Source organism: Heliangelus exortis, unplaced genomic scaffold (assembly GCF_036169615.1).
Source record: "Heliangelus exortis unplaced genomic scaffold, bHelExo1.hap1 Scaffold_106, whole genome shotgun sequence".
In the NCBI taxonomy this organism is placed as follows: Eukaryota; Metazoa; Chordata; class Aves; order Apodiformes; family Trochilidae; genus Heliangelus; species Heliangelus exortis.
This window is the reverse complement of record NW_027285926.1, coordinates 26,534-39,524: the sequence shown is the minus strand read 5'-3', so window position 1 is coordinate 39,524 and position 12,991 is coordinate 26,534. Positions and strand designations below refer to the sequence as shown.

Sequence of the window (12,991 nt, the reverse complement as noted above, 5' to 3'; positions counted from 1 at the left end):
CTGAATCTCTGGGTCCCCCCCCGAACTCCTGAGATCCCCTCCAAACCCCTGGGATACCCCCCGAGCCCCTGGGACCTCCCCAGAACCCTTGGGATCCCCCCCGAACCCTTGGGATCCCCCCCGAACCTCTGGGGTCTCCCAGAACCCTTGGGATCCACCCCAAATTCCTGGGATCCCCCCAGAACCTCTGGGATCCCCCCCGAGCCCCTGGGATCCCCCCCAAACCCCTGGGATCCGCTCCCCAAAACCCTTTGGATCCCCCCCAGAACCCCTGGGATCCCCCCCCCGAACCCCCCCCATCTCCCTTTCCCCCCCCCCCCCGTGTCCCCCCCGTGTCCCCTGCGTGTCCTGGGGTCCCCCGGGGGGGTTTTTGGGGGGACCTGGAAGTTGCGGTCGATCAAGGTGTTGGTCTCGAAGTCGTCGTCGTCCTCCCCGAAGGGGTTAATGAGCTGCTCGGCCACCTGCGGGGGGGTCACCGTGTCCCAGAGCCACCGGCTGGGTGGGTGTCCCGCGTCCCCCCGTCCCCCACGCGTGTCCCCCCACCTTGAGCCACCCCACGTAGAAGAAGAACTGGAGCAGGGTGAAGATCGGGACCCCCAGGTCCAGTTCGTGCCCCGCGTAGCCCTGGGCCGGGTCCAGGAACTGCCGCCCGATCAGGCAGGTGACAAAGAAGGTGTAGACGGCGATTGTCACCACCTGGCCGAGGGGACAGTCACCCACGCGTGTCCCCTCCGTGTCCCCATCGCCCCCAGCACGCTCAGGGCGTGCCCCGTGTCCCCCCGTCCCCATCCCATCCCTCCTGGCCCCCCAATCCCTGTCCCTGTCCCCTCCTGGCCCCCAAATCCTTGTCCCTGTCCCCCCAGTCCCTGTCCCTGTCCCCAATCCCTGTCCCTTCCTGTCCCCAATCCCTGTCCCCATCCCCCCAAATCCCTGTTCCCATCCCTTCTGCCCCCCAAATCCTTGTCCCTGTCCCCTCAATCCCTCTCCCTGTCCCCAATCCCTGTCCCTTCCTGTCCCCAATCCCTGTCCCTGTCCCCTCCTGTCCCCAAATCCTTGTCCCTGTCCCCCCAATTCCTGGCCCTGTCCCCAAATCCCTGTCCCCGTCCCCAATCCCTGTCCCAGTCCCCCCAGTCCCTGTTCCTGTCCCTCCTGTCCCCCCAGTCCTTGTCTCTGTCCCCAATCCCTGTCCCTTCCTGTCCCCCAAATCCCTGTCCCTGTCCCCCCAATCCTTGTCCTGTCCCCCCAGTCCCTGTCCCCGTCCCTCCTGTCCCCCCAATCCTTTTCCTGGCCCCAATCCCTGGCCCTGGCCCCCCAGTCCTTGTCCCTGTCCCCTCCTGTCCCCCCAATCCCTGTCCCAGTCCCCCAGTCCCTGTCCCTGTCCCCAATCCCTGTTCCCATCCCTCCTGCCCCCCAAATCCTTGTCCCTTGTCCCTGTCCCCAATCCCTGTCCCCTCCTGTCCCCCCATCCAGCCTCCCTGATGTCCCCTCCCATGTCCCCTCCCTTGTGTCCCCTCCTCCTGTCCTCCATCCGCCCCCCTCAAGTCCCTCCCAGTCCCTCCCAGTGCTCCCAGTGCCCACCTGGGTGTACACCAGTGGGACGCTGATCCAGTCGTAGTGGAAGAGGAGGCTGCAGTGGCTGCGGAAACGGCTCAGCTCCTGTGGGGGGACACGGGGGGACACGGGGGGACACGGGGGGACACGGGTGGGATACGGGGGCACACGGGGGGACACGGGGGGGACACGAGGGGGACACGGGGCGGGTGGGGACAGTCACGGGGGGGACACGGAGGGGGGACACAGGAGGACACAGGGGGGACACGGGGGAACACGGGAGGGACACGGGGGGGACACGGGGGGATACGGAGGGACACGGGAGGACACGGGGGGACACGTAGGGGGACACGGGGGGACACGGGGGGACACGGGGGGACACAGGGGGGACACGGGGAACACGGGGGGGACACAGGGGGGACACGGGGGAACACGGGAGGGACACGGGGGGGACACGGGGGGACACGGGGGGGACACGGGGGGACACAGGAGGACACAGGGGGGACATGGGGGGACACGGGTGGGATACGGGAGGACACGGGGGGACACGAGGGACACGGTGGGGACACGGGTGGGGACAGTCAAGGGGAGGGACGGTCACGGGGGGATCTCAGTGGGTGCGGGGGGGGGAAGCTGGGGAGAGGGAGCTAAGGAAACTGGGATGCACTGGGGGGAACTGGGAAGAACTGGGTGGGGTAGAAGGGAAGATGAGGAGCTGGGGACACTGGGGAGGAAGCTCTGGGGAAACTGGGATGAACTGGGGGGACTGGGAATGCTGGGAAGGGGCACGAGGGGACCTGGGGGGGAGGGGGCTGGGGATGGGAAGAGTGGGAGTGGGAGCAGTCCTGGGGGGCTTGGGGGGGGGGTTGGGGGGCTCAGGGATCTCAGGGGGATTTGGGGGGGTCGGGGGGATTTGGGGAGGCTTGAGGGGGTTCGGGGGGGTTGGGAGGTCCCGGGGGGATTTGGGGGGACCCGGGGGGGGGGGGTCGGGGGGCTCAGGATCTCAGGGAGATTTGGGGGGGCCCGGGGGGGGTTTGGGGGCTCAGGGATCTCAGGGGGATTTGGGGGGCTCGGGGGGGATTTGGGGAGCTTGAGGGGGTTCGGGGGGGTTGGGAGGTCTCGGGGGGATTTGGGGGACCCGGGGGGGGGGTTGGGGGGCTCAGGATCCCAGGAGGATTTGGGGAGTTCGGGGGCGATTTGGGGGGGACTTAGGGAGGTTTGAGGGGGTTCGGGGGGGTTGGGAGGTCCGGGGGGGGATTTGGGGGGACCTGGGGGGGCTTGAGAGGGTTCGGGGGGGCTGGGAGGTCCTGGGGGGATTTGGGGGGACCCGGGGGGGTGTCGGGGGTCTCAGGGATCTCAGGGGGATTTGGGGGGCTCGGGGGGGATTTGGGGAGGCTTGAGAGGGTTCGGGGGGGGTTGGGAGGTCTCGGGGGGATTTGGGGGGACTCGGGGTGGGTTTGGGGGTCTCGGGGTCCCCCCGGGGTCACCTCCATGAGGAGTTTGAGGGCGCAGTCGTCCCGCTACCCTCCCCTCTCTCCGCGCTTGTCCGCCAGGGCCCCGAACCAGGCGCAGGGGACCCAGAATTTGTTGTAGGGGCCTTCTCAGCCCCTCCAGGCGCCGCCGCTCCTCCCGCGTCAGGAACCCTGCCCGGCCGTGACGTCATCAGGCGGCCGGCCGTGACGTCACGGGGCGGCAGGGACACCCGGGGGGTCAACCCCCACCCCACCCCCCCACTCCGCGGTTGTCACGCGCCGCCCCCTCCCCTCGGAAGCCTCGGGGCCTGGTGACGTCACGGTGCTGGTGACGTCACGGCTCTGATGACGTCACAGCGCAGAGGCCGTGGGAACCTGAGCCCCAGGAACTCCCAGTGTCTCCAGTCCCCCCTTCTACCCCTTCCCAGTTCTTCCCAGTTCTTCCCAGGTTCCCCCTTTAATCTCTTTCCAGTTCTTCCAGTTCCCCCCAGTTCCCCCTTCTACCCCTTCCCAGTTCCCCCCTGTTCCCCTTTAATCTCTTTCCCAGTTCTTCCCAGTTCTTCCCAGTTCTTTCCATTTCCCCCTTCTCCCTCTTCCAGTTCTTCCAGTTCCCCCCAGTTCCCCCTTCTTCTTCTTCCCAGTTCTTCCCAGTTCTCCCAGTGCATCCCAGTGTCCCAGTCTCCCCTTCTACCTCTTCCCAGTTCTTCCCAGTTCTTCCCAGTTCTTCCCAGTTCTTTCCAGTTCCCCCTTCTCCCTCTTCCCAGTTCTTCCAGTTCTTCCCAGTTCCCCTTCTACTCTTCCAGTTCCTCCCAGTTCCTCCCAGTTCCCCCTTTTATCTCTTCCCAGTTCTTCCCAATTCTTCCCAGTCCCCCCAGTTCCCCCTTTTATCTCTTCCCAATTCTTCCCAGTTCCCCCCAGTTTCCCCTTCTACCTCTTCCCAGTTCTTCCCAGTTCCCCCAACTCCCCCTTTTATCTCTTCCCAGTTCTTCCCAGTTCTTCCCACTCCCCCCAGTTCCCCCCTTTTATCTCTTCCCAGTTCCCCCCAGTTCCACCTTTTATCTCTTCCCAGTCCTTCCAGTTCTTCCCAGTCCCCCCTTCTACCCCTTCACAGTCCCCCCAGTTCCCCCCAGTTCCCCTTTTATCTCTTCCCAATTCTTCCAGTTCCCCCCAGTTCCCCCTTTTATCTCTTCCCAATTCTCCCAGTTCCCCCAGTTCCCCCTTCTACCTCTTCCCAGTTCTTCCCAGTTCCCCCCAGTCCCCCCTTTTACCCCTTCCCAGTCCCCCCAGTTCCCCCCAGTTCCCCCTTTATCTCTTCCCAATTCTTCCCAGTTCTTCCCAGTTCCCCCTTTTATCTCTTCCCAGTTCTTCCCAGTTCTTCCCAGTCCCCCCCTTCTACCCCTTCCCAGTCCCCCCAGCGCATCCCACTCTCCCCCTCCCCCTCTCCTCCCCTCCCCTCTCGGGGCCAGGCCGTGACGTCACGCCGGTGACGTCACCCCCGCAGCTCACCCGCCTCCACCAGGTGGTCGGTGGTGGGGAAGCGTTTGAACACCGCGGTGCTGACCGCACGGAGCACGAGCAGCGCCGCGAGGCTCCCGTACCGCATCAGCGTCCTGCGCACCGCACGGCCCCGCGCGTCCCCCCCCGCAACGCTCCCGGCCACGGCCAACATCAGCCCGTCCGGGGCGGGGACGCTGCGGAACTGTCCCCACCACCCGCTCCAGGACCAGCGCCACGTAGAAACCTGAGGGGACAAAGGGGACGTTGGGGACATCGAGGGGACACTGGGGACATTGGGGATACTGGGAGATGGGGGCACTGGGATACTGGGGATACTGGGGATATTGGGGACATCGGGGAGATGGGGGACATTGGGGATATTGGGGACACTGTGAACTGTCCCCACCACCACTCCAGAACCAGCGCCACGTAGAAACCTGCGGGGACAAAGGGGATGTTGGGGACATCGAGGGGATACTGGGGACACTGGGGGCACTGGGGATACTGGGGAGATGGGGACATTGGGGATACTGGGGATACTGGGGAGATGGGGAGATGGGGGCATTGGGGACGCTGCGGAACTGTCCCCACCACCGCTCCAGAACCAGCGCCACGTAGAAACCTGAGGGGACAAAGGGGACGTTGGGGACATCGAGGGGATACTGGGGACACTGGGGACACTGGAGATACGGGGACATTGGGGGAGATGGGGACACTGGGGACATCGAGGAGATGGGGACATTGGGGATACTGGGGACACTGGGGATACTGGGGAGATGGGGAGATGGGGACTGTGGAACTGTCCCCACCACCGCTCCAGAACCAGCGCCATGTAGAAACCTGAGGGGACAAAGGGGACACTGGGACATCGAGGGGATACTGGGGACACTGGGGATACTGGGGATACTGGGGAGATGGGGACATTGGGGACACTGTGGAACTGTCCCCACCACCGCTCCAGAACCAGCGCCACGTAGAAGCCTGAGGGGACAAAGGGGACATTGGGGACACTGGGGATACTGGGGGCACTGGGGACATTGGGGACATTGAGGAGATGGGGACATTGGGGATATTGGGGACATTTGGGACATCGAGGACACTGGGGACATGGGGACACTGTGGAACTGTCCCCACCACTACTCCAGCACCAGCACCACGTAGAAACCTGAGGGGACAAAGGGGACGTTGGGGACATTGAGGAGATGGGGACACTGGGGAGGATGGGGACATCGAGGATACTGGGGACAATGGAGATACTGGGGAGATGGGGACACTGGGGACATCGGGGACATTGGGGATATTGGGGGTATTGGGGAGATGGGGACATCGGGGACATCGGGATGTTGGGGGACATGGGAGATGGGGACATTGGGGACACCGTGGAACTGTCCCCAACACCACTCCAGAACCAGTGCCACGTAGAAACCTGAGGGGACATCGGGGACACTGGGGACACTGGGGAGATGGGGACATATTTGGGGGTCCCGGGGGGGTTTGGGGGTCCCAGGGGGGGTCCCGGGGGGGTTCGGGGGTCCCAGGGGGGGTCCCGGGGGGGTTTGGGGGGTCCAGGGGGGGGTCGCGGGGTCCACCGAGGACGAAGGAGACGGGGATGAGGTTTGCGGATTTGTCACAGTACAGAACAAGCTTCTCAAAGAGGCGGCGCTGGGGCTCAGAGAGCAGGAACCCTGGGGGGACAACGTGGGGACACGGGGGGACACGGGGGGACACGGGGGGGACACGGGGGGACACGGGGGGACACACGGGGGGGACCACGGGGGGGGGACACGGGGACGGTCACCTCTGGGACCCAAACCCTCTGTGTCCCCGCCGTGTCCCCAAAGAGCCCCTGTGTCCCCCTACACCCCGTGTGTCCCCATCCCCACCCCCCCAGCACCTCGGGTGTCCCTGTGTCCCCCCTTCCCCACATCCCCCGTGTCCCCACATGTCCCCCCGTGTCCCCCCGTGTCCCATGTGGTCCCCCCATGTCCCCTGAGTCCCCGTGTCCCCAAAGACCCCCTGTGACCCCCTACACCCCGTGTGTCCCCATCTCCCCCACACCTCGAGTGTCCCTGTGTCCCCCGTACCCCACATCCCCCGTGTCCCCACATGTCCCCCCGTGTCCCCCCGTGTCACCCCGTTGTCCCCCCGCGTCCCGTGTCCCCAAAGAGCCCCTGTGTCTCCGTGTCCCCAAAGAGCCCCTGTGACCCCCTACACCCCGTGTGTCCCCATCCCCACCACTCCCCCACACCTCGGGAGTCCCTGTGTCCCCCCTTCCCCACATCCCCCGTGTCTCCCCGTGTCCCCACGTGTTCCCCCGTGTCCCCCCGTGTCCCGTGTGTCCCCCATCTCCCCAATGTCCCCCCTGTGTCCCCAAAGAGCCCCTGTGTCCCCCTACACCCCGTGTGTCCCCATCCCCACCACCCCCAGCACCTCGGGTGTCCCTGTGTCCCCCCTTCCCCACATCCCCCGTGTCCTCCCGTGTCCCCCCGTGTCCCCACGTGTCCCCCCGTGTTCCCCATGTCCCCTGAGTCCCCGTGTCCCCAAAGACCCCCTGTGTCCCCCTACACCCCGTGTGTCCCCATCCCCACCACTCCCCCACACCTCCGGTGTCCCTGTGTCCCCCCTTCCCACATCCCCCGTGTCCCCCCGTGTCCCCCCGTGTCCCCGCGTGTCCTCCCGTGTCCCCGCGTGTCCCCGCGTGTCCCCGCACCGGTAGGCGAGGCTGAGCCCCAGGTAGGCGGTGAGGAAGAGGAGGAGCTCCGGTAGAGCAGTTTGTAGATGCTCCCACGCCAGAGCAGCAGCAGCTGCGAGAAACCCCCGAAGCGGGCGGTGGCCACGCGTGACGTGTAGGTGACAGTCATGGTGACCCTCGGGGACACGCGCGGGCACGGCCTGGCAACCTTGTGGGGGGGCGGGGGGACGGCGGCAAAACCCTGGGGAGGGGGAAAAGGGACCTTGGGGACCTTAAACCCAGGGTGGGGGGCGCTGAAATGACAGCTTGGGGACAGCTTGGGGACAACTTGAGGACAACTTGGGGACAACTTGAGGACAACTTGGGGACAGCTTGGGGACGGTCTGGGGGATCCCAAAAATCTGGTGACAATGAGAGTCCAGCAAGGGGGGACAGGGACACCCTGGGGACAGTTTGGGGACATTCTGGGGATCCAAAAATCTGGTTGCCAATGAGTCTGGGAAAGGGGGGGACAGGGACACCCCGGGGTCACTAAACCCCACGCGAGGGGGACAACCCCCACCTTGGGGACACGGAAATGGGACCCTCGGGGACACCCAAATGAGGGAGGGGACACCTTGAGGACCCGGGGGGGCAACGAGGACTCCCGCCAAAGGGGGGGGGGGGACACGGGACACAGAGCCAGGGGTCGCTGAACCCAAACCTCGGGGACAATCCCCACCCTGGGGACCCCCTTGGGGACCCCCCACCTCGGGGACAACCGGCAGAGCTTGGGGACACCCCCGGGGACCCCAAAACCTTGGCGGGGGGGGGGGGGGGAGCTTGGGGACACCGAAGCCCCGAGAGGGGGGGGGAGGTGGACACTCGGGGGACTCTGACCGCGCACTCCCTCCCCCCCCCCTTTGGGGACATTTTGGGGACTCCGCAGGTATCACCCCCCCCCCTCCCTGGGCTGCTGGGGACCCCCCCCACAACAGCCCCCCTCCCCAGCCCCCCCCCCTCACCTGCCGGAGCCTCGGTCCCCGCCGCTCTGGGGCCGCGGTCCCCCGCTCGGGGACTTAAATACCGGAATTGTCCCCAAGGAGGGGACACGGGGGGGGGGGGGGGACACGCCCGGGATCCCGAGGGGAAGGGGGGGGAGGGAGGGGGGCGGTCGGACCTGAGGGTCCCTCCCCCCCCCCCTCAAGGACCGGGCGGGTCCTGAGCCCCCCCCCCCCCCACCCCCCGACCCCTCCTCAGGGGGAAACTGAGGCACAGGGTGGGGAACTGGGGGGGTTCTGGAGGGGGGGGGGGGGGTTCGGCCACTTGGGGGGGCCCGTTCCCCCCCCCCCCCCCTCGGTGTCGCTGGCGCTGTCCCCAGGGTCTCGCGCCAGCAGCGGGGTCGCGGGGACAAAATCCCAGCGGGGGGTGGGGACAATGCGGGGGGGGGGGGGGTGGCACTGTCACCACCGCTGCGGCTGCTGCCACCACCCCCCCCTCCCAACCCCCCCCTTCCTCATTAATCCCCCCCCGAGCGCTAATGAGGGTCCCCCCCCCCCCCCTCCACCGGGCCCGGGGCCAACGCTGCTGACGTCACAAACCACCCCACCCCCCCCCCGTGCCTCAGTTTCCCCTCCCCAGGGAGGGGTTTGGGGGCTGCCCCCACCCCCTCAGCACCCAGTGCCTCCCCCAAAGGTGCCCCCTCCCACAAAAAAAGCCACCCCCCCCAAAAAGAACCAACCCCCCCTAAAAAGAAACCCAACCCCTCCCCCAAACCCCTCCCCCCCAAAAAAGCCTAAAACACCCCCCACCCACCCAAAAAAAAAACACCTCATCTCCACCCCACCAAAAAAAAAAAAACCCACCCCCCCCAAAAACCTGAAACCACCCCCAAAAAAACCCCACAACACCCCCCGCCCCCCATAAAAAAAAAAACCCCACCCCCCCAAAAAAACCCCAAAACACCCCCAAAAAAAAAAACCCAAAACACCCCCCAAAAAAAAAAACCAAAACACCCCCCCCAAAAAAAAAAAAAAAGCCCCCCCGGAGTCACCTCAAATTCCCAAGTTTATTATTTACAAAGGTCCCTGTGAGGGGGGGGGGGTCCCCCACCTGCCCCCCTCCCCCTCCAGCCCTGAGGGGGGGGGGGACACGAGGTTTTGGGGGGGGGAGGGGTGCATGAGAAAGCAACTCCCCCCCCCCAGGGTGCTGGTGGGTGACAGCCCTGGGGTGGGGGCTGCGTTTGGAGAAAGGGGGGGACCCCCCCCTCCAAATAAGGGACCCAAGGGGGGTTGGGGACCCCCCCCACAAATAAGAGACACAGGGGTTGGGGACCCCCCCCCGAATAAGGGACCCCCCCCATATAAGGGACCCAAGGGGTTGGAGACCCCCCCCCCCCAAATAAGAGACACAGGGGTTTAAGGACCCCCCCCCCAAATAAGGGATGCAGGGGGGCTGTGTCGTCCCCCCCCCCAGGTCGGGGGGGGTCCCCGGGGGGGGTCCCGGGGGGGGTCATTCGGGGCTGGGGGGTTGGTAGGGGTCCAGCAGGAGGGAGGAGAAGGTGTTGACCTTGTCCCCCCCCCCCCGCACCTCGTGGGGCAGCAGTGGAAGTTTCACGATGTGGAAATCCTCGTGGAGATCTTCCATCTGGGGGGGGGGCAGGGGGATGAACCCCCCCACGACCCCCCCCCGGGACACCACGACCCCCCCCCCGGGGACACCACGACCCCCCCCCCGGGGCACCCAGATCCCCTCCCAGCCCCTGGGATCCCCTCAGGACCCCCCCTCCTGGGCACCAGGAAGCTCCTGAACCCCCCGCAGCCCCCCCATTTCCTCCCCCCGGGGCCCCCCCATCGTTCCCTTTCCCCCCCCCGCTTCAAACTCCCCAAACCCCCCCCCTGAATCCCCCTCCCCTCCCACCTCCCCCATTTCTTACGTTCCCAAGGTGCCAACCCCTCCCAGATCCCCCCCCCCCATTTGCCCCCCCCAGCCCCTCCCCACCCCCTTCATGACCCCCCCTCATTTTTCCCCTCCCCCCACGCCCCCCCCTCACTTTAAACTCCCCAACCCCCCCCTGAATCCCCCTCCCTTCCCATCCCCCCCATTCTTACCTTCCCCAAACCCCCCTCCCCAGCCCCCCCCCCCTTTTTTCCCCCATTTCCCCTCCCCAACCCCCCCCCTGGGTCCTCCCTCATTTTTCCCCTCCCCCCACGCCCCCCCTCACTTCAAACTCCCAACCCCCCCTGAATCCCCCTCCCCTCCCATCTCCCCCATTCTCACCCTCCCCAGACACCGACCCCCCCCCCAATTCCCTCCCCAGCCCCCCCCTTTTCCCCCCCCCAGCCCCCTCCCCACCCCCCCTCGGACCCCCCCATCATTCCCCTTCCGCCCCCCACTTCAAACTCCCCAACCCCCCCCCCTGCTCCTGGGGGGAGGGGACGGGCACGGACCCCCAGTGACCACGGGGGGGGGGGGGGACAGACGTGACCATGGGATCCCCCCCCGGGGGTCCCGACCCAGCCCCGAGGGGGAGAATTCCAACCCGCAGGAATCTGCACGGACCGGCTGGGGACCCCCCCGTGTCACCTCCCCCCCCGTGTCACCTCCCCCCCCCGTGTCACCTCCCCACCCCCCCCCGGCTTTGTCACCTCCCCCTTTGGCTCCAAGGGGTTGGAGACCCCCCCCCCAAATAAGGGACCCAAGGGGGTTGGGGACCCCCCCACAAATAAGAGACACAGGGGTTGGGGACCCCCCCCCTCCCCCCGAATAAGGGACCCAGGGGGTTTGGGGACCCCCCCCCCCCCGAATAAGGGACCCCCCCCCATATAAGGGACCCAAGGGGTTGGAGACCCCCCCTCCAAATAAGGGACCCAAGGGGGTTGGGGACCCGCCCCCACAAATAAGAGACACAGGGGTTTAAGGGCCCCCCCCTCCCCCCCAAATAAGGGACCCAGGGGGTTTGGGGACCCCCCCCCCGAATAAGGGACCCCCCCCCCCCCATATAAGGGACCCAGAGGGTTGGAGACCCCCCCCCCCCCAAATAAGGGACCCAAGGGGTTGGAGACCCCCCCTCCAAATAAGGGACCCAAGGGGGTTGGGGACCCCCCAGGGTGACCCCTCCCCCTCTATAAAGGATCCAGGGGTTGGGGACCCCCCCCCGAATAAGGGACCCAAGGGGGTTGGGGACCCCCCCCCAAATAAGGGACCCAGGGGGTTTGGGGACCCCCCCCCCGAATAAGGGACCCCCCCCATATAAGGGACCCAAGGGGTTGGAGACCCCCCTCCAAATAAGGGACCCAAAGGGGTTGGGGAGCCCCCACAAATAAGAGACACAGGGGTTGGGGACCCCCCCTCCCCCCAAATAAGGGACCCAGGGGGTTTGGGGACCCCCCCCCCGAATAAGGGACCCCCCCCCATATAAGGGACCCAAGGGGTTGGAGACCCCCCCCCCTAATAGAGACACAGGGGTTTAAGGACCCCCCCCCCAAATAAGGGATGCAGGGGGGTTGGGAACCCCCCCCAATTAAAGGACCCAGGATTTTGGGGACCCCCCCCATATAAGGGACCCAGGGGGCTTGGGGACCCCCCCCCGAATAAGGGACCCCCCCCATATAAGGGACCCAGGGGGTTTTTTCTGGGGGGGGGGCGGTCCCTGGAACCCCGAACCCGGGGGGGGGTCCCGATCCGGGGGCGTTTTGGGATGGAGGTCCCGATCCGGGGGGCCCCGATCTGGGTTCGGGGGTCCCGATCCTGACATTTTTGGGGGTTTTTTTTTGAGGGGGGGGGGTCCCGATCCGGGGGCTTTTGGGGGGGTCCCGATCCGGGGGGTTTTGGGGTGGGGGTCCCGATCCGGGAGGTTTTTGGGGGGTCCCGATCCGGGGGGCCCCGATCTGGGTTCGGGGGTCCGGATCCTGACATTTTTGGTTGTTTTTTTTTTTGGGGGGGGGGGGGTCCCGATCCGGGGGGCCCCGATCTGTGTTCGGGGGTCTCGATCCTGACATTTTTGGGGTTTTTTTTTTTTTGGGGGGGGGTCCCTGGAACCCCGAGCCCCGGGGGGTCCCGATCCGGGAGGTTTTTTGGGGGGGTCCCGATCCGGGGGGTTCCGATCTGGGTTCGGGGGTCTCGATCCTGACATTTTTTGGGTTTTTTTTTTTGGGGGGGGGGGGGTCCCCGATCCGGGAGGTTTTTGGGGGGGTCCCGATCCGGGGGGCCCCGATCTGGGTTCGGGGGTCTCGATCCAGACATTTTTGGGTTTTTTTTTTTTGGGGGGGGGTCCCTGGAACCCCGAGCCCCGGGGGGGTCCCGATCCGGGAGGTTTTGGGGGGGGTCCCGATCCGGGGGGTTTTTGGGGGGGGTCCCGATCCGGGAGGTTTTTGGGGGGCTCCCGATCCGGGGGTCCCGATCTGGGTTCGGGGGTCCCGATCCTGACATTTTTGGGTTTTTTTTTTTTAGGGGGGGGGGGTCCCCGATCCGGGGGCGTTTTGGGGTGGGGGTCCCTATCCGGGAGGTTTTTTGGGGGGTCCCGATCCGGGGGGTTCCGATCTGGGTTCGGGGGTCCCGATCCAGACATTTTTGGGGTTTTTTTTTTGGGGGGGGGTCCCTGGAACCCCGATCCCCGGGGGGGTCCCGATCCGGGGGCTTTTGGGGTGGGGGTCCCGATCCGGGAGGTTTTGGGGGGTCCCGATCCGGGGGGCCCCGATCTGGGTTCGGGGGTCCCGATCCTGACATTTTTTGGGGTTTTTTTTTTTGGGGGGGGGGGGTCCCCGATCCGGGGGCGTTTTGGGGTGGGGGTTCCGATCCG

At 66.3% G+C, this 12,991-nt stretch overlaps 1 protein-coding gene across 1 annotated transcript; it reads right to left on the bottom strand.

Annotated features, from left to right (window-relative positions):
- Window positions 1-343: 343 nt before the first annotated feature.
- LOC139790631 (bestrophin-2-like) lies at window positions 344-7,431 on the bottom strand (the record flags this gene model as incomplete). Its single annotated transcript, XM_071732504.1, is given in 10 exon segments — window positions 344-461; window positions 544-696; window positions 1,579-1,656; window positions 3,039-3,152; window positions 3,154-3,194; window positions 4,530-4,738; window positions 5,922-5,946; window positions 6,110-6,205; window positions 7,229-7,282; window positions 7,285-7,431. Coding segments are annotated over 10 exon segments (985 nt in total), but the record flags the coding sequence as incomplete, so codon positions are not given.
- Between the last annotated feature and the right edge of the window lie 5,560 nt (window positions 7,432-12,991).